We start from the raw sequence: 20872 nt of genomic DNA, 5'->3' as shown, positions 1-20872 counted from the left end.
ATGTTTTCTAATTAATTTTAGGCTCACACAAATAAATTTTAGAGGTGGTAACAGTCCAGAACAGATCAGGTTATACCATATCATTAAAAAAAAAGTGAACACAAACAAGGAAAGCGAAAGTCAGCCACCCAAGGGACACTGTCAGGCAAAGACATCAGCCCTACAATACACACCACACAACACTGACACAGCTGGAAAAGGAGGGGGAAGAAGGGCAAGAGGGAAGGGAAAAATCCCAGGAGGATGATTCCCAGGAACTGTGGAACTACAAAACAAGGGGGCTATAGAGAGGCCAGGGAAAAGCACACATGACCAACATATGTCTAAAAACCGGACAATTTTGTAACATAGAAGATAAGTTAACTACAGGAATATGGAAAGGAATCAGTGGAGATTGTTTATTTCTTATTTTTCCAAACAGCTACTGAGCTGTAAAAATAACAGGTCTGTTCCAAAAAGCCCTCACCAGTAAGTGCTAATTCAGTCGAACCAGAGAGAAAAATCTGGTTACAGAGAGATGCAAGAGTACAGCAGAAAGCAAAGAAAACATGTTCCACCAGCAGAGGACAGGAACGCAACACTGAAGGGGAGATGCCAAACAAGAGATCAATTTTGTCAATGTGAGAGGGACAATGCCACAAAAAAAACAAACCGAAGGGAACAAAACAAAAACCCCATCCCATAGAAAGAAAATGGAAAATGGCTAAAGAAATAAAAGGACACACACTTTCCAAAAGATTTTTTGTTTTATAATCAAATTTCTTTTACATAGACAACTGAAACATACCAATATTTTGTGCGAAAAATATTTTTAAATAAACTTTGCTTGTTCTAGATTTTTGTACATTCTGATATACATATGTAACAAGGTTTATGGCACTGTAACCAGGATTCAAAATCATATAAAGGAACAAAATAACTGCTCTCATTTATCCTTTCTGAACCAAGCTGGCTGCTGTTGCACTATTACACTTTAAAAATTATTATCTTATTATTAGTGGGCAGCCAACTCTTAATTGGTTTGAACACTCAAAACAAACCCCAAATTATTATTGCACACGAAGCCAGTGAAGGCATATGGCATAGAATGATCGAAGTCCCTTACTGTTAAAACCTTACACCCCAAAATAGAAAAATAGAACTGGAACATGAAACACGCCAAATGAACTTTGTTTTCTTCTTTAGTTTTGAGTCAGGAGTGTGAAAAGTGCCTTGCAGACTTTTAAGCTGCTCTGATTTCCTTTGCATCGGTGAGCATTTTGCTAGGTTATCTTTAGCAAAGCCTTTGCAGAACGAAGGCCCTTCTGTTTCAGGGAAGTTTTTTTCTGCTTTGTTTTGGCTATTTGTGTTTTGTCTTCAACTTAGGTTTCTTCAGTCTATGAACCTGCACAGACTACTTAGCCATAAACTCTACAAGTAGCCAGAGAGGAGGGGAAAAATAAAAATTAAAAGAAAAAAAGCCCAATGTTTCTTCTTCTTGTTGTTTTTATTTTAGAAAGTACTCCTTTTGCTCTGAAGCCTCCCTGCTCTGCTGGTGTCTGAGAAGGAAATCATAACAGCATCCCAAACCCAGCAAAGTTCTTGGATCTTTTAAAAACCTTTCCTTACAAAAAAAGGTTTTTATTCACAAAAAGTTTGCCACAAAACTCCCCTTTGAAAGCTAAAAAGAAAACCCCACAACCCACCCATCACTGCCCCAAATCAGGTGAAGAACAGGTTCAGCCCCCTCGCAGCTCAGCTGTCACACGACAGTCTCTACGCCAATCAGCTTCGGTGTGAGGATTCGTGGGGTGACTCCATTGTTCAGATCTTCTTCGAACTCCAGTAACTGCCCCATAAAGTTAAGGTTGGGGGAAATGATTGGTCGTTTGCCTTTGACAAATTTATAGGCATCCGTCATGGTCATGCGTGTGTGCTTCATTAAGTACGCGATAACGATGGTGGCAGATCGAGAGACACCGGCCTGGCAGTGGATGAGGAGACCTTTCCCACACTGATGAGCTTCCTCTGCAAACGAGACAGACAGAAGAAAATAAGACTTTTTGCCAGTTTGCAAATTAGAACAAGCTCAGTGCAATTAAGAGCAACTTCATGTGACAAGTCCCTTGATTTGACTGCAAGCACAGCACCGTCTCTTCCCCTTCCCCTCCAGCACATCTTCCCCCGAGGTTTCAGAGCTACTCAATGTGAAATCCTCAGTCCAGTCTGCCACTGAAAATCCCCACATCCACTCTCTACTCTTAATTAGTGGATGGAACCATACATTGAGAGACGCTGCTTCACTGCCAGGGAGCATTTCTTAAGGAGGGCAAGGCCCATGACGAGGAATCTCGAGCTCCATTTCCACTTCAGTTGCAATGCCATTGCGTTATGTCAGCATCTCAACCTCCCTGTTTTTCAAAACAGGGAACCACTCTTCTAAAAACCAGGTATTTTCAGATTCAGTCCATAACAATACATCTGTTTCAAAGCCCTGTCCTCTGAAGCTTTACAAAGCTATTCTTGAAATGAGCTTCAGTGGGGCTCTCTGCTGTGGTGCCTCTGTGCAAAAGGAGAAGCTGGATACACACACTCCACTCCAGCAAGATTCATCACACAGAGGGAGGCACCCTGGGCAGCATTTAGGGGAGACAGTCCTTCTAACCACATACTAACAGGACATGAGAGAGGAGAGTCACTGCCATACCATCCTCATCTGACACAGCTTGCTTTTAAAACAGGAGATGGAACTTTCACAAAGTGACACTTCAAACTACCTCTTTTGTTTCATTCCACAGGAGGAATGTGAATTTAGTTTGCAGGTTTTGGCATTAATCCAATCCCACCATGAGTACGGTTCAACCCACCCCACATGTTCAACCTGTACTGTGAAAGCACAAATGAAGCCAACTTCCCTCTAGACATTTTTGCCAGTTAGTATTTCAGAAAGCTGAAACTCTCTAACACATTTTGACACACATTCCCAGAGAGTTTCTGATGATTTCACTTCCTATGGCTTTAGTCTTAGCTAAACCTGGGGTTGGTTGTGGTTTTTTTGACGACATATTTAAAGAAACATAGGCCAACAATATGCTGTTTAAACATTTCCAAATCTTCTCAAACAAAATTTAAAGTCTACCCTGAGGAAGGGAAAGCTTTGACAAGTTACTTCCCCAGCTGGTTAATTTGATACAGAAGAAAAACTCTCAATGGAGAAATATTTGTTTATTGAAAACAAAGACAGACCCTCAAGTTGTAATTATTAAAAAGGAAAGTAAAATGGGTTTCAAAACGTTTTCTAACCTTTACAGAGAAAGGTTTCTGCTTTCTCTGCTCTTGGTAAGATCACAATCCAAACACAATCTTTCAGTAGTTTTGAGAACTCTAATCCTGCAATTCATGGGGATGAGGGAAGCAAAAGTCTCTCTCTTCTACCACAGAAGGACCTCAATGAAGCTCCACAGTCTCTTTACCTAAGCTTAGCCTATTGCATCTCCCCCCGTCTTGCTCAACTCAAAGTTTAAGGTTTTACTGGATTTCTTGACACAGCTGTTTTCCCAGAGGATCAAAGCAAGGCTCCCTTTTACCTGCCCTTCACCCAAACAAGCATCACCTTCCCAGGCACACAATAGCCAGCAGCTTAGGGAGCTGACAGCACTACTTCTACCACTGGGGCTGAGTTAGGAACACAAGGGAAAATTTGAGTTAGAGATCCTTTGGTTCTTCACACTGTAGAAGACAAGCCCAAAGGCTCAGAGTGGCAAAACTCACCTGAACTGCCCTGCATAAGCAGTGATTTCTCTAGTCACTTCACTAAGGGGTGTGGCTACAGAGCACAGGCATCAGCACACCAGGACTCCCTGCCAAGACACAGCCAGGCGAGGATGAGGAGCCGTCTGCTTCCGAGCTGCCAGCCCTGGCCAGCACGCAGCAGGGGCAGATGGGCTCACAGCAACATGCTGAGCCTGGCCCTCCTGCCCTGGTACCCAGTCCTACAGCTGGGGCTAAATCCTTGCCGAGCCTGAGTGCACCTGAGTGCAGAGCCAGCACAAAGGAGGGCAGGGAGGAACACCCACTCCAGTACAGGGTCAGTCAAGGACCTATGCTGCAGTGCTGCATACAAGCACACTTCCTCCTTTGTCTAGTACTTCTCCATCAAGCCTGAAGTATTGGTATTAGCTCAGTCTCAGCACAAGAAAATGGAATTTTATGTCAGTAAAATATCCCCAGCATATTGCAGAAAACCTCTCAGGACACATACTTGTGCTAGGGAATCACTTTTACTATGCCACAAAAGCAGTGTCCACAAAGACATCTAGAAGGACAAGGAAAGGTCCTCAAAAGCTTTCAGTAGCACATGCTGAAGACCTCTCTGACCAGCCCTGCTTGAAGTGGCCATCTGGCTTTAGCCTAGCTGAGCATGGCCCTAAACTTGGCTGAGGGCTGTGCTGTGTTGATCATAATGAGGTCCAGAACAATGCTGCTGGGTCACTTCTTCAGCAATCTCCACAACAAGCTGCATGTCTATGGTGAGCTCTCTCACACAGCCTACAGGGTTTAGAGGCTTATTAATGCAAGTTTTCACCACTATCCACTCAACCACACATACACTCTGAAGCTACAAATTTAATGGTGGAACAAGCCAAGTGTGAAAGTTTGTCAGTTTTCTCATTAAGTTAGCAAAGACTGAGACACCATTAAGCATATTCACTATGAAAAACTGGCTGGAAGCCACTGTGTGGAAACTAGGAATGCAAGGGAATCAAAAAGATAGGATGACGAAAGTCTCAATTTTGTGGGGCTTCCTGAATTTAGAAGCCTGGAGGTAGGCGTCACTATCACTGGATAAAAACTGTAACCTCGGGCTACTTAACCAGATGTGCCAGAGATGAGAAAGGACAGAAATATGATGTGTTCAGCATTTCTAACAACTCAAACTAAAGGAAATAGGGCCTTAACCAGCCTTCAGAGTTGTTGGCAAAGCATAAAGTTCACTCTAAATTGTTACAGTGGGTAAAAAAAATAAAAATAAAAAAACAAACAGGAGTATTTCCAGGAAAGGGCAATTACCAATGAACTCAAAAGCCTCTTCAAAATACTGCCTGAGATTCTGCTTGTTGCTGTCAGTGGCCGGGAGCCGCTTGTAGTTGAACATGCCTTTCTCGTAATGGTACAGGGGCAGGTGGGTGGTCACGTTGATGACGTAGCCGATGTTCATCCTCTGCATTTTCTCCAAGTCCTGAGCATCGTGCTCATTTCCGAGGAAGAGGAAGGGCAGGATGGGGGTGAGCTCAGCGTTCTCGATGTCTGGCGTGGTGGGGATGGACTGAGGTAGCACGGGGGGCACAGCGGAGGCGCCACCCCCTCCTCCCCCCTCGGGGCACTCTTGCAGCTGGAGGGAATTGTCGCAGAGGTTTTCGTGGTTCTGCTTGAAACCGCTGAGTCCTCCTGGGAAGGGAGACCAAGCAGATACTTTGGTTAGACACCCCAAGATTTCCTCAGAGCACACAGTGGGGCCACGAGGGCTGGAGCTGGCTCTCCTGTCCCCACCACCACTGTAACAGTGTCACTGGGCTGTCAACAGCAAGGGTGGCATGAATCAGCAGCAGGCATTGTCCTCCCTCTGCACGGCGGACGGTGCCAAGAAACAGGCTCACGGACAAACACGCCTCTGTGCAACATCGGCCTGCTGGGGCTGCCTCACCTACTGGCCTGAGCCACAAGGAAGGTGTTTTTCCAAGAAGGAAAACATCACCAAAACTAGGGGCCAAGGGGCTATCAACACACTAAAGCAGAGCAGCAAGCCAGCTGGGACAGTCTTAGCTTTACCTGCCCTGCAGAGCATCCCCCCACCCAAGAGCTCTGAGGAGGATGGAGCAGCTCACCCCGGCATCGCTCCAGGGAACAGCATGTACCCGTCTGCGCACTCGAACAAAAGAAAACCACTCCTTGTAACCTAACAGTGACCGAGGTGCTTGCTTAACATGTGGCAAACAGCTCTCCTTTTGCTGCCCCGGCCACCTGAAAATATCTAGCGAGAGTTATTTTTAGGACATTAAAATAGATTGGGAAATGGATCCGAGGGGGGAGGAGAAGTCGCTTTCTCAGTGAAGGAAGCTCGTGCCTTCCCTTTTTCAAGCACCATTTCTCTTCCCGTCCATTTTTTATTTCCCAAGGAGGGCGGCTTCACAGAGCTGGGGCAAGCAAAGTGGACCTTCTTTCTACACCTCATTCGGCACTGACATCAGCGGCAGGCTCCCCACCTGCCCAGTTTCCATGGCGATCCCACAAAGCACACAATGACATCAGCTGGCACTACATCAGCTCTTTGAGTGCAAACAATACAAGAACTACTACTTTGTGCGAGGCCTTGGTAGGAGGCGGCGTTCCTGGGAGCCGCTGATGTAATGTAACAGGTGGCTCCTTCGAAAGAAAAAGGCGGAAAGAGGAGAAATGCAAGGATGCATTCCCCCCCTCCCACCTCACACACGTTGCTCTTGTACTGGGATACTTGAAGTCATGCTCGCCATCGAAATGAGCCAAGTGCTCAGGCTCAATTGCACTTTGTTAACTGCAAGCCAAAAAAACCCCATGAGGGGGGAGAACGACTCTGAAGTTACTAGAAAGAGCCACACTAGCCAAAATAAATGCGGAATGTCACCCTCTCAATAATGCTATTTAAAAAGAAAAATAAAACAAATAAAAGAGAGGCTATTTGTCTTTTCCATGCTCTTTCACAGTGATCCAGTTAAGGTTTTTAAGTGAAGCAAAACACACTGCCACTCGGGCTCTGGATCAGACACAGCAAAACAGACACAGAAAATGCCTGCTGTTGAGTGCTGCAACTCAAATGTCCTATTCAAGTGCCTGTGACGTACCCACCCATAGGGTGGCACCCACCCAAGCCCATTTCCATGCCCTGTGCTGTATTCCAAGGACACAAGGCACCCTGACTAGATTACAACCATCTAAGCCCCTCTAGTGCAAGTGCCCTTTTTCACATCCAAACTCATGTCCTTCACATACTGCTAGTAACATAATTTCTCAGAAAACCTGAAATGCCTACAAAATGCAGAATATTTCCCCTGCCTCACAAATGTGCTTGTCTTCAGCAAGTCCTGCAGTTTACAGGACACAGAGGCAAACAGATTTGCTTTAAAGATCTCTATTCTCAAAGTTGTAGCAGCAGGGCATCAGGATAGAAAGAAGAGCAAGGACAAAAATCTGAGCTCAACTGCACCACCTGGCCTCAACAGGGCCTGAAAAGTCTTCTCAGTCCACTCAAGAAAACAAACAAGATGACAGTCCCCAAGCTGGAGATGTTTGAAGTCTCATCTAAACCAATAGGCCCAGCCTATAGGTTAGGCTACAGGCTAAACCCTAACCCGTATTTCCATCTTTCTGAATGGGCAAGCAATCCATTCAGCTTGAATATGGCTCTTTAAACAATAGCCACAGCATGCTAGGATTCCCAAGAAAACCCCTGAAAAAGTTGTTTTAGTGACCCCAGAGCCAAGGCTCATTTTCCACCTCTCCTGCTGACTTCTGGGAATAAGCAGTCTCAGGTGGAGGTGGGACCCCACTGGTTCATCAGGTGGGGACATCAGGTGGGGACACTGATGGTGTGGCAGACACCAGCTTGCTTCACGAGCTGTCTTGTAAGACACATCAGAGCATCAGGGCAAAGGATGGGAAGGGACCCCAAATACAACATGTAGAATATGCCCCCCAAATACAACATGTGGAAGATGCCCTAACAAGTGGAGTAGCCAGTCATATATTACCTTCATCCACAATTTTTTTTTATAGACGTTTGCCAGTCTCACCATTCCTAATGTCAGTTCACATCCCCCATTCTCCTTGTTCACCTCTTCATGTGAGAGTTAAAAAGTCAGTTCAAGCAATATTTAAAGCAACTCTCAGAGCAAATGCTCCTGAAAGAACACATTACTGGGGAGAGGATTACTAACCTTAACTGGCTCAGACACACCAGCAAGGGATGACTGGACAACAACACTGGTGCCCAGAAAAGATGCAGCACAATGCAGTCATGGAGGGAAGCTGAACCCTAATCCAACAGCAGGAGCTTAGCTTGGATCTGTGCTGCCATATGAGTCATGCAGGTCCCAAAACAGGACCCAGACACCTCCTGAGTGCTGTTGTTCCATCCTCAACACACATGATCCTTGCACAAACTGATTTATGAAGCACTAGGGAATTTAAGTGGAGCTCATGCATGCATAATGCTCAGGCTTTACTTAAGTTTGAGACTACCTCCCAAAACAGGTCCAAGCAAAGTTAATAATGATCAGTCAGAAAGGGATGGGTTTTCCACATGAAGGTAAATACAACATACAAAGTATTCAAATACATCTGTAGTCCCTTGTCAAGCACCTGCTATTTCAGCATTTAAAGTCTTCATGTAGCAAGGGTAGAAGAGGAGGGAGAGAAGAGGCTGTACTCACAGCAGAGACCAACACAAAGCTCTTGCAAGCCTGGTCTAAGAGCTGATTCATTAAACTCAGTAAAATGCAAGACATCACTGCTACTGACTACAACTCCAGATCACAAAGAAGCTCAAGCATGGATGCAGAGACTCCACTTGGGGCTGTAACAAAAGCTGTTTTGTGTCTGACCCTGTCCAAGCCTACCCAAACCAGGGGAATGAAAGAAGCATTACAGAGGGCAGTAACAGCACCTGTGGCCAAGAAGCATAACTCAGCAGAAGCCTCTCACTAGCATAGAAGCTGTATTTTAAAAGCAGCTTTTCAGATGCTATTTGCAATATGGGAAAAGCCTTCATCATATAGAGACAGCCAAAGCAGAGAGGCAATACAATAAATCCACCAAGGAAGCCCATGGGAACACATGGCAGTGCTGTTGGAACCACCACCATGGAGCCTGGACTCATGAGTGTAGCCACCTCCAGTGACAAGCCGAAATGCCGGCAAGGCAGATTAGCCACCAATAGACGTGCACTTCAACAGACTGTCCTGCCTGCAGCCCACCTCTCCTGGCTTTAAACACTCCACAGAGCTTGTAATGACCAAAGCATGGGCAAGTATGCCCAGCCAGTGTGATGCAGCCTGTGCATGGACACAGAGAACACCCCAAGTGCTTTTGCTCTGTTCCAGAACGGCTGCTGGATGGGTGTTCAGAAGGCTGAATCTACCCAAACCCAAAGATGGACATACAAGGATGTTCAGCACTTTGGGGAACCTGAGGTATTTCTTCCATGAGGAAATCAATGAATGAAGTAGAACCTTTGCTGGCGGACGGCCTTTTGTGGTATCTAGCAGAATACAACAGAACACCAACGGCTCTTTGCTCACTACTGATGCAAGACCCAGGCTGCAGAACCATTTTTGCAGTTTCAACTGCATGACATTTGCCAACATCCTGCCCTGCCAGAACAGTTAATAAGTGACAACAGACTTTGGAGTGTCTGAGACCTCAAAACTTTTGGGAAGTTTTAAGTCAGCATTGTACATGCTTCAGCTATTCCCATTCATTTGTTCAAGTTCTCTGCAGCCATCTGCCCCTAAATATCTCACTTAATGCTCTTCAAAATCCCTCACCTGAGCAGCAGCTGCACACAGATTTCCCAGCTCCAATGCCACCCAGGAGCCCAGGGCTCACACCAGCACTGCAAGACCAGGTGAGCAGCTGGACAGCAGCCAAAGCAGCTCTGAACAAATAAAAAAAGACAAAAGCATCTTGGTGCTGGCATAAAAGTCATGCTTAAAAGTGTCTGTCATTTGCCATTAGAAGAGGGCAAATTTGATGCAAAACAGGCACAAAAGGTACAGCAGGAATGATGCACCCAGCTTTTTATGAGACTATGGCCTTACAATAGCATCAGTTTCAAAGAAATACAGAAAAACAAACCTTACCTGCACAAATTTATAAAAGTGGATTGGGGATTGGTTGGGGATTTGTTTGTTTTGTTTGGGGGTGTTGTTTGTTTGTTTGTGCCATTGCAGCTTTTTAGTTTAGGGTTTTTGTTGTTTTGTTGTTTGTTATTCAAGAATATTGAAAAATTTAAGAATATTGAAGAATTCAAGACTATTGAGAATTTAAGTACAGACCTGCAGTAACAGCTGCCCTCCTCCTCTGTCTCTCCGTTGGCATCTCCTTCAGCCACCAGTGCTGCTCTCTGGCTGTGTGACTATATGCAAACTAGGATTTGGGTTTACAATATGCTTTGGCACATTTGCAATATGTTTCCTATCTGGAAACAGGCTCTTATCCCACAGTTAAGAGAGTAAATGACCTTGTTACCTCTCCAGTGGGAGAGCTTAGAGAGAGGCAGCTACAATGAAATACCCTCCCCACAAAGCAGCACCTTTGCATTACCTCATCGGGGTGGATATACTTTGTTCTGAGTGTGGCAGGTACTGGGTGTTCCTGCTCCCACTGCAAACAGGAACATACCTTTATACATGACAGACTGCAGATGTGGCAGCCACATTCAGACTAAGCACGTGGTCTCGGGAGACAACCAGAGCTTTTATACAGCTTTCAAAGCTGTCCAGGCAGATTTCTGGATCTGCTCATCCTCGATTACAATACCACAAAGCCATCTCAGAAATAAAAAAAGAAAGAAAGAAAAAAAAAAAGAAAAGCAATGCACACACAACCACAAGAACAATAGAAATCCTAGGACACTGGGAAGTATCAGCAGAAGAGATGTTCAGTCTGTAAATTCCACTCCTCTTATGTTGCTGGGCTCTTGTAGGGCATGCAGCAGAGAATCTGGCGATACCACAGTTCTGGCCACCACAGGCTTTACTCACCCAAGAATTAAGCCAAGCTTTAAAATACCCACTCAGCGTGTGCCCTGTCAGTACCACCACAGCAAACCCTGTGGCTGTGTTTGAGTGAGTTTAGGGCTGAAATGTCACAGGCAACATTTGGGGTGCAGGACAAAGACACTCAGACAATTGGTGCGTATCTGTTTAAGACGACGCTTTGAATTTGTGCAAGTACAGCCTGTTCCTTTAAACCTGTGACCTCATTTATTTACATTACTGCAGAAAAGCACTGCCAGAAGCAACAGCTGATGACAGTCTCATGTATTTTTCCACTAACACAACAATTAAACTGCTCCTGTGTTATTAATGAACAGATGACTTTGTGTCAAGTTGATTCAAAGCACAGGATGCCTCAAGGTTAAGCAAACGTGACTCCAGCATGTAAAAATAGAAGTTAGGTATTGTCCAGATGCTTCACCCACCCAGTGTTCTCCCCCTTCCTCAGCCTCCTGAGCAGGAGGGTCCAGATCTCATGGGCACCCCCTACCATGCTGCCACCAGTGTCTAGAGGTCCTGCTGCAGGCTGGCACACTCGTGCTGAGCCACCACCACTGCAATGCCACCATGTGGGCTGCTCCCATACCACGGGCCTTCTACCAAGGAAGATGCTGCTGTACAGCAGAATTCTGCCATTATAGGCCCAATCCACTCCCAGGATATGGACAACCACCTAGACCATCTCTTCATACCACCAACACAGCTATGGCTGCAGGTGTAGCTCTGCTGAGCACCAAGGAAACTGTCAGGGAGGGCATGGAGGCACTCAGGTCGCATCCATAGCGCACAGGAGCTAAGGCTGACCACACTCAGCCACGTGACATTAGTGAACTCCTCACCTGTCTGTGAGATGCTCCAAGGCAACCCTGCCATGGGGCTTTCCCTGTCACCCACACAGCATTCAGCACCAGCTGTGCTGCAAAAGATTAAGCTTTGAGCAAACATAAAAAAGTAAAAGTAAATAGCACACACAAAGAACAGTTTCCACCTTGATACACTCAATCTAATCTAGTCTCTCCCTTGAACTGAGCTGCCAACAGCACTTCAAAAAAAAGGCAAAACTTTGCATTCCGAAGAACTTGCAAGGTCAGGTTTTTTCCATGTGGGAACTATCCTGAGAGGTCAGTTTGTACACAAATTCTGGCCTAGAGGAGTCACAAGCACATCCTTGACACAATGGCTTTGAGGTCCCTTTAGAAGTCAAGAGTGTGACGCCAGATGAAGAGGAAAGGTTTCCCCTCAGCATCGAGGGGCATGCACACACGTTTGCATGTTATTTCTAATTTTATCTCACTACGGTTAATACCCCTCACACTGGCTCTTGAGGTCCTTGGCCTCATCTACTTTTATTATTTTTTTCCTCTGACACCAGGCACAGCAAAGGTGGCTCTCCTAGGGCCACACCCTAGGGAGGCAGGCGAGAGGTCATCCAAAGCCCCTTCCCCTACCAGGCCCTGCCAGAGTTGTTGGCTCTGCCCATCTCCAGTCTTGGCTCCTCCCATCCCACCACCACCCATTTTCAACCACACCATCACCCCCAGGAGCTTCCCACACCTCAACACATGACTTGCTTTTTTCCACCATCAGCTTTCACCCCTTCACTTTTCCTCTCCTCATGACTACTAGATCATCAAAATTCATTCCAATTAGAAAGAAACAATCTTTTTTCCTTGACCTGTAACTAGAAAACCTTTCTTGGATTTCAGTTTAATTATTTTTTTTTTCCTTTATACTTTTTTGTCTTAAATTTCATATTTTTCTCAGACCCTGGACACCCATGCAAACCCACACATTTCATCCATACTGTCCCTTTACCTGTCAGTTTTTCCAAGAATTACTACTAACCTTTGAACTACTCACCAGCCTGTCCAGAAGCTACCCTGAATACTTTGGGACCACCTCTGCATTCGAGACAGTGGTTCCAGCTTGTACCTGGAAATCTGCCCTATGCTGTAGGAGTGCTGAGTCTGCTTATTTCAAACTAAAAACTCAAGTATTCATGGGAAAATAAGCCAGCATCCTCCAAAACACTGTGTTATCCTTGGGGAGCAGTCAGGAAGCTGAAAGAGGAGAAGGCCTGAATTTTGGTACAAGGACTAAACTATACAAGAATGTAAACAGGACTAAGGCAAGAAACCCCACATCCCAAACACGCTATGGTGACAACTCTGCAGCCACCAAGGAGGACTGGACTTACCCTCCCTGGAGGGCAAGCGTTTATAGCAGAAACTCAAAATTAGTCACATTACAACTTCTCATGGCAAAAGTATGTGTTCCCATGGGGATGAAGGCTAACATGAAGTCCAATTAAATAATCACTGGAAATGTCAGCATAAACCCTGAAGGAATACATACTTCTACTGTGAAATGCTCCCACTGGAAATCATATTAACAAAAAGGTCATCATGAAAAGCTAAAGCTATGTACGAAGGAGGCAGGGGAAGTGAGGGGGGAGGGAACAGAAACTATTTTAATGCAATAAAATACCACAAATGGTTTTATATTGACAAAGAGCTATGGGTCTGTTTTCCCAGACAGAGGTAGAGCTGAGCAGACTTGCCCAGAACACCACATTTCATTTGTTTTTTAATCTATTACCAGTTCCCTCCCTGGCCATCACCATATGCATCTCTCAAGCAAGTGGCCTGGAAAGAGCCAGCACAGGAGCAGGATGCGGGCAGCTGTGGCTCAGCACGTCTGAGGAGGGAGAAGGGTCCCAGCACTGTGTCAGACATCCGTAATCCTGGTTGCGTAGGAGTGAACCTTTCTGTTTCATCTGCGTGTTTTAGAGAATGCTGACTTTTTCATGCTTCAGCCATCCATTTATTCTCTTTCCCCTTTTAAGGGCAACCTCTCCAGGACAGCTGCTTTCCAAAGAGAGAATAGGCTGCTTTGTTTCTCCTGAGGATGACACAGGCTCTTTTCCAGTCCAAACCACTGCTCCTCTACATCAGAAACACCAGCACCATGCACATTAACATGAAAGGAAATCAGGGTGCTGATATACCACACCCCCATTTCAGAGTACCATCCATTCCTGATGAAATTAAACTCTTTTTAGACTGAAAAGTTTCTACCCTCTTATCTAGAAATAACAATAGCCGGCTCTCATTTGACATCTTCCAGCAACGTATTCCTAAGCATATGAAAGAAAAACAGAGAAAGCAAAGATGCTGTCTTGACATATCCCAGTGTCACACAGTCCAAAATAAAAACAGCAGACTACTGGAATCAGCATGGTGCATGCCAGCCCCCACTTTGACAAAAGCTTCTGGGCCAGCTCTGCTGGCACATTTATCCCAGTCTAAATGGTCCAGGAACTAGCCCCCAAAAACCCCACAGGGCAAGAGAAAGTTGACCCAGATTGCATCCATATTCTCCAAAATCAAGGCCAGAAAGAAGCAGGGAGAGGAGGAAGAGAAAAAGACATATTTATAGAATCCAGAGCTAAACAAAGACTATCTCCAGCCAGATGAAAATCAGCCCTTGTGTCCAAATAAAATAATCCCTTGTCTCCACAGGTGAGTTAACACTAATATTTCCCAGGAAACATAAAAACTGTGTTATCCCTAAATAGAGATGTTCCTTTGCCTTGCTGGACTAACACCTATGAATTTAAGATTAATTTCATTTTAAACAATCAGAGTGGTTTTGTACCTAAAATATGCCAGCAAATTTTAAGCAGCAGCAAAAGTCTTATTCTTAGCTCTCACCAACTGGACATATCCATTACCTGAACAGAGAACAAGAGAATTAAGAGCCCAGCACCAACAGAGTATGGGTCAACTGCTCCACCAATAGCTTTTGCTTTAAAACATTGTGTTCAACTGCTTAAATAAGGCTTAATATCACACTCTGGCATAATGAACTGGAGACAACCAATTCAACTGATGTGACAGAAGCTTGCAAGTTATCTTCTATTTTCCAAGTCTCTTTAAGCCATTGTAAAAAAAAAAGAAATAAAATATATGATAATTCATGTGTGGACAAGGAATAACATTTGTTCTTTTTATTACCTTTAATTAGAAGCAGCTCTTCTCTGTTGCAGTGAATCAAGTGGGAATTTATCCAGGCATGCTGCAGACTTTTTAAAGCTAGGGCATAGTAAAATAGTTGGAGCCAATGTGTTCACATTTCTATTACTATTTTCTTAATTTATTTTTTCCAACTTACTCCTTCAAAGCCCTGATCTTGGAAGCAGGGTGCTGCAAGCACACAAAGCAGCACTCAACCCTGGCAGAAGCAGTGGCTCCCAAGCCCCTCCCACCCAGTGGGACCATTCCTGTCCCTCCAGCAGCAGGTAATGACAGATTTACAGTTCCCTCCCGACCCCACCATCCCCTCCAGTGGGGACAGCCCAGTGCAGAAGCTCCCACTGCAGGAGGTATTGGTGCAGCTGAGCTAGACAAGGGTGGCACTGCCCCAGGCAGCAGCAATCAGAAACTCATCCCTTCAAGTCAGAGGGACTAGGCAGTACCTAGACCTGCAAGGTCCTAGTTGCTCCCTGTGGACTTGCCAGTTTGGGTCTCTCTGCATGCACTCTCCTGGGACAGGCTTACTGAAACCAAGTGCCAGAAGATCAGAAGCTTGTGCCCCTTCTGGATCTTGCTCTCTTCACTGGGAGCAGAGCATTCCTTTGAAAAGGAGGCAACCCCCTCACCCAAGCAGAGAAATGCATGAATACGCACCTCAACTTTTTTAAAGCACAAAAAACACCTGGAGGCAAATCAGAGCCTAAAATTTAGCAAAAATGCACTGTCAAGGGAAGAGTGTGCTCCTAAATCCATCTCCCACTTTCTGCAGCAGGCAGCTGTGTTGTCCCAGGGCACCACTGTGACTGTGGATGAACTTGGGCCAACCACACTTCACACCAAGGGCAGCAAGAGAAATAAGCTCAGTGTTACAAAGGGTGCAAGGGACATCAAAACAAGAAAAAAAAATAATAGATGAAAATAACTTCACTATGCCTCATGGCAAGTCTATCATGTGGGCTTAGTCAGAGCTCCCCTGGCCACAAGACCACCCTGCACTCTAGGCCCAGATTTATCTCTCTAGTCCAGTTACTCCCTTTTTGCACCACACGGTGGACTGACTTACTTCTCCATCTCTCCCCCTGTCCTTCCAGCCCCAAAATGCTGCTCCAGAACTAGGTCAGAGACCACCTCCTGGTAGGACACAGGCACCTGGGGAATCAACATCTTTCTAAGCAGTGGAGGACACACCAAAAACAACCTTCAGAGTGCTCCCTTATGCAAGGCTGCCTTCACCAGAGATACTAATTGAAGCACCGTTTCCTGTACTAAAAAGCCACAAGGTGTTTAAACAAAATGAAACAACAAAACCCCCAAGCTTCACTACTGAACCACAGAGCATTCACTGTGCAGAGACCACGAGCACCCCTGGACTTTCCAGCTGCAGAAACATGTCCCCTGAACCCCTCTGTGCCTCTTGCCCACAGCAGTCCCCACTTTGCCTCCTCACAGGGTGTCCTGACTGGCACAGCCAGGACTGGTGGCTGAAGCCAAGGGCACTAGTGCACATTTCAGCTTTCCCACAACCCCCGACACTCAATGGATCAACAACAGGTGAAAGGCCTGCCAGGGGAAGCTGAAGTAAATGCAGTGTTCAAGACAGCACCTTGATCCAGTCTCCTCTCAACGGGACTCTTTGCAGCCTTAACTTTTAGGTAAGGAAGGGAAGGGTGACATCCATGATATTTACACTGCTCTTCCTTAAGCCTTATCTCACCAAACACTTTTGTGATAGCAACAAATTGACTTTTACAGTACAGAGGTGTTGAAAAAACTGCCAAAGACAGATTCAGGTGAGAACTTAGAATCGAAGCTTCAGAAAAACAACTGCTTAAAGTAATTCAGGTCAGCCTTGTGATTTCTGTAGCCAGCACTCTCCCAGGCCCACCAGGGACTTCCCAACAAGGCCAAAGCACCATGCATAATCTTATCTCACACACAGAGGGACAATGCGTTAGGTTATCTTCATATTACCATAATCTACTTTAAACAGCATGACTTCTACAGCCCTGCAAACTGATACTGAATATTTGAGAGGTGTTTCCCACCTGGCTGGCTGGTGAAATTGCAAAGCAGGGAAACACTGAGATGTGTGCACACTGCCCATATTTATGGCATTTCTTCACTCTTGAGTTGTTTACATAAATAACAACCCCTAACAATAATGGGCTTTTCACAGAGTAAAGAGTCATAGCCTAAAGACATAGGATGAACCTCCACTTCAAACGCACCATAAAGCCAAGGCAATCTCACTGAAAACTTCTGTGCTCATAAGTATAGTAAAAACTTTGGCTGCTGCTTTAGAAGGAAACCACCCATGTATAGGTTTAAAATTTTTATTTTTTTAAATAGTCCATCTGTATTAGCCAAGATGCAGACACCACCTAAAACTCAAACAAAGCTGCCCTTCTACCCTGAGCCTCTCCAAATGGTTGTGCCCACCTCAAGAATAAAACGTCAGAAGACAGATGAGCACACTGTCCTAGAAAGATTTCAGTAGCGGAATTTCTCACCTCTGGCAGGGCAAGGGTAAGGGCAGCACATGAGGCATTCAGCTAATTATAACCCAACATCTACCTACCAGGAACATCATAGAGAATGTTACCCCAGTTTACACTGAACTGGAACAAGATTTTTCTTGACAAGCACCAGAGAGGTTTGCCTAATGTAAGTTTGCTTTTTAACTCTTAGTTCTTAATTCCAAGTTTAGAGGTACCTCTCATCTGCAGAAGTATGCCCTCAAAATATGGTAAAGACTGTGGTCTCCAGCCACACTATTGTGCCAATTTATCTATATGCAAAAGGTAACAACACATACAACCAATTTTATAGTGTGATGGCCAAGAAGATTATTTATTCCAGTAGAAAGATACTTTAAGCACCAGCAGTCAGAGTCTGAACACTGAAGGTGAAATCTCAGCCCTGACAGAGCCAGTCCCCCAGTGACTGATGGGGCCAGCTCTCCTCTGCAGCACAAAGGGAACACACTTTATTTTTAAATGTTAAGTAACACATGTGAAACATCCAATGTTTTTAAAACTACACATTTCCCTATTACAGCCATGACCTAATACTTATTCAGTGGAGATCTCTGGTGGAAGTAAGTGCCAGGCACATGTTTTGTTGGTCAGCTGGATTTGTTGACCATTACATCAAGTTTTACTTTCAAATACACTTGTGCAGTGTAATCCAATTAGGGTTTAAAGCAACACTGACACTGTTAAATTATGTAATTAATGACAGTAATAATTAATGTATTTGTATAGATTATGACCAGGTCAGGTATTTCAAAGGCAGTTGATCACAGTATTTACATGAATATAGGACAACATAAAGCAAGTAATTATTCATATTGTAAGCATCTCAGTCCCTCTGTAGTTGTTTCAACTTTGCTGATATGTGACTCTAATGTGGTAAGAGATCTGAAACTATTCTTAGACCATGGCAGAAAGCATGAAGTGGTTTGTTGGCAGGTCTTACACTCCGCACTATAATGAGAGCAAGTCACTTCGTTTATTTCCCTGTCAGATGAGCAGAGAGAAGACTGAAAGCCAGAGCATAAATAAGCTCCACAGACTGTGAAAAAGAACAGAGAAGGAACCAGTTTTTGTGGAGGAATCAGCTGGTTCCTCCCCATCTCCTTTGCAGTAGTCCAGCCATGAGTTTACAGCATATACTGGGAATTAAAAAAAAAAAAAAGCCAAATCATATTTTTCACCTCTGTTTTTGAATACCTTTGCTTCCTCAAACTCAAACACAGAAACCTTTACAAACTAAACACAAGATTTAAGCAGGTTCACAAGGATCCCACTGCTGGATCTTGAAGGAAGAGGAAGAAAGCAGGATGGAGATAATGCCATAGGTAGACCCTGGTAAGGGAGACAAAGGCAACTCCTCTTGTGTTAAAAGCTGTCAAGATGTGCTAGCACAGATGCTTCAATTTTTAATTTTTGTTTCCTTTATAAAGTTAATTTAACTCATAAAAAAAAAACAAAAAAGCTGAACTTCAAGCCTAAATGTCTCAGTCAGGGAAAAAGAGTACTTTTCATCTGAATGCAAATGAAGCTCCCATTTTCAATTTTTAGGTTCCAGTAGCCAACTCAAGCACACATGTCCCCAAGACTCCAGGCCACTTGGCTATGAGCTGAGGCGCTCAGGGAAGGCAGAGAAGCCTCAGTGTTGGGTTTGCAGGAGGGAAAGGGGTACAACCCTACAAAGGAGTGCCAGGGCTGCTGACCCAGCCCAGGGTCACAGCACCACGCTCTCCCCCTCTCTAAATTCAGCTTTGACACTAGCCTCAAGCAGAAGGGACACCGGGCTCGTATCTCCAGTTTTGCTCCCTCTCCCTTCCAACGCTAAGGAAAACAATATAAATTTTTAAAAAATAAAGCATCCACAAAAAGTGAGGCCTTTAGATTTCAGCAAACATGGAATATCATGGCCTAGGGGCATTGGGGGAAATGTGACTGCTTCCTATTTTTTTATAAACAGACTGAGCAGCAGCTTCAGCTCTGACAGCTCAGGCTGCTACAGCCCATGTAGCACGACTGTGAAATACAGGATTCTAAATGGTTTATTTTTTGTAAAAACAGAGGATTTATGCCTGTCTCAAGTGTTGTCGTGCCTTGTGGCAAAAGAAACGAGCAGATCTTTCTTCTTAAGAGCTTAAATCAAAATTATGCATATGTTATGTTTATGACCAAGAAAATGTTAAAGGAAGCAGCAAGGAGAGACACAGATAGAAAGGGAGGAACAGAGGTCTTAAAATCCTCCATGCCACAGCGCACACGAAACCCTCTCTTGTCACAGCGCTAGTTTATATACCGGTCTGCTACATTAAAAATAAACCAGACCACCTCTTTTTTAACTCGCGCCTAATAAGGTGCACCATACATACATTTATCTATAGATCACGGCCCGGCCTTGTAAAACAGCACAGGGTTTCTGTGCCGCTTAAAAAGCCCGGGGCACCTCAGACCCGCAGGCCCAGGCAGGGCGGTAACCCAAGCCCGGCCCCGGCCATGGGGCTGAGCCCCTGTGCCAGCGAGCCCGGGAGCGGCAGCGGGGCCGCGGCCGACAGGCAGCACCAAACATGGAGAAGGTGGCACCGGATCAGGGGGACGGCAGCTTGGACGGCCCGGCTAGCAACCAGTGTTTGCAAACACAACACGGGGGAATCAGATGGGCCGGCAATAAATTAGGGCCGGGCAGCGAAGTGCGAGAGGAACCACTCGAAGTAACAAACGCAGGCAAAGAGGGCTCCCCGGCCACCCCCCAGTTTCGTTTTAGCGCCTGAACCCAGGGATGGGGATGCGCCAGCTCCGCGGCTGCTGAAGCACGATGGAAAAAACGCTATCTGTCAAGTGAAACTAAATAATGAGTGCTTCCAGCGCCACTCCCCCCGCTCGGAAACTTAGCCACAGCCTTCCTAAACGCTTCTTTATCTCATGCTCAACTCCATCCCAGCTGGAGCCCCGCTTCAAAGAACAGGAGGTGAGTTACGGTGATGGGGGGAGCTCCTCACTACAGGCTCCCCGAGGTGAGGTTTGCTCCAGCCCAGCTCATCACTATATCGAAAAAGCAAAGGATTTGGGCTTTCTGTCTTCTGGCACACTTCCAGATCTGCTGACAGGCCAGTTTGGGGACGGGATTTCTCCTAAGCAGGGCTTTCAGGTAACCTTTCTCAGTGCCTGAAAAATGGCCAAGGACTCCCACGAGCACCTGGTTAAACCCAGGGCAGCACACAGAGCTGGAAGGTGGGAGAAGGGGCTGCCACAACCCACCCACAGCCCAGCGCTGCCCAATTACTGCTCTGCAGCTTCATCCCAACCAGGATCTCACTCCAGGTGCGGAAAAAGTACCAGTGTGAGGTACATAGAAGCTAAGGTGTTTTCAGAGGAACACAGAGAACACCTTCAGCACACCACTTTTCTAAGGATAGGAAGGCTTGCAGACTACAACCACTACTATATCCAGCTGCAAAGGCTGTACTACAGCAGGATTATCACCAGAAAGGCAGGACTCCAGTGGCAGCCTTGCTCTGCCAAGCAC

The 20872-nt window shown here is 45.4% G+C and overlaps 1 protein-coding gene across 2 annotated transcripts in view; it reads right to left on the bottom strand.

Annotated features, from left to right (window-relative positions):
• Window positions 1-727: 727 nt before the first annotated feature.
• DUSP10 (dual specificity phosphatase 10) overlaps window positions 728-20872 on the bottom strand; it is an 88720-nt gene continuing 68575 nt past the window's right edge. For both annotated transcript variants that reach the window (XM_088053570.1, XM_005523313.2), the window contains 2 exons: window positions 5050-5427; window positions 728-2007 (listed from right to left, as the gene is read on the bottom strand). In XM_088053570.1, coding sequence (XP_087909696.1) covers window positions 1742-2007; window positions 5050-5427 — 644 coding nt within the window. In that variant the 3' untranslated portion in view covers window positions 728-1741. The remainder of the gene's footprint in view (window positions 2008-5049; window positions 5428-20872) is intronic.

The sequence above is a fragment of the Pseudopodoces humilis genome, chromosome 3, assembly GCF_049639895.1.
Source record: "Pseudopodoces humilis isolate 2021_Gansu_Grassland_sample_001 chromosome 3, ASM4963989v1, whole genome shotgun sequence".
NCBI classification, from domain to species: Eukaryota; Metazoa; Chordata; class Aves; order Passeriformes; family Paridae; genus Pseudopodoces; species Pseudopodoces humilis.
The sequence above is the reverse complement of the archived record's forward strand: the minus strand, read 5'-3'. Positions and strand labels throughout refer to the sequence as shown.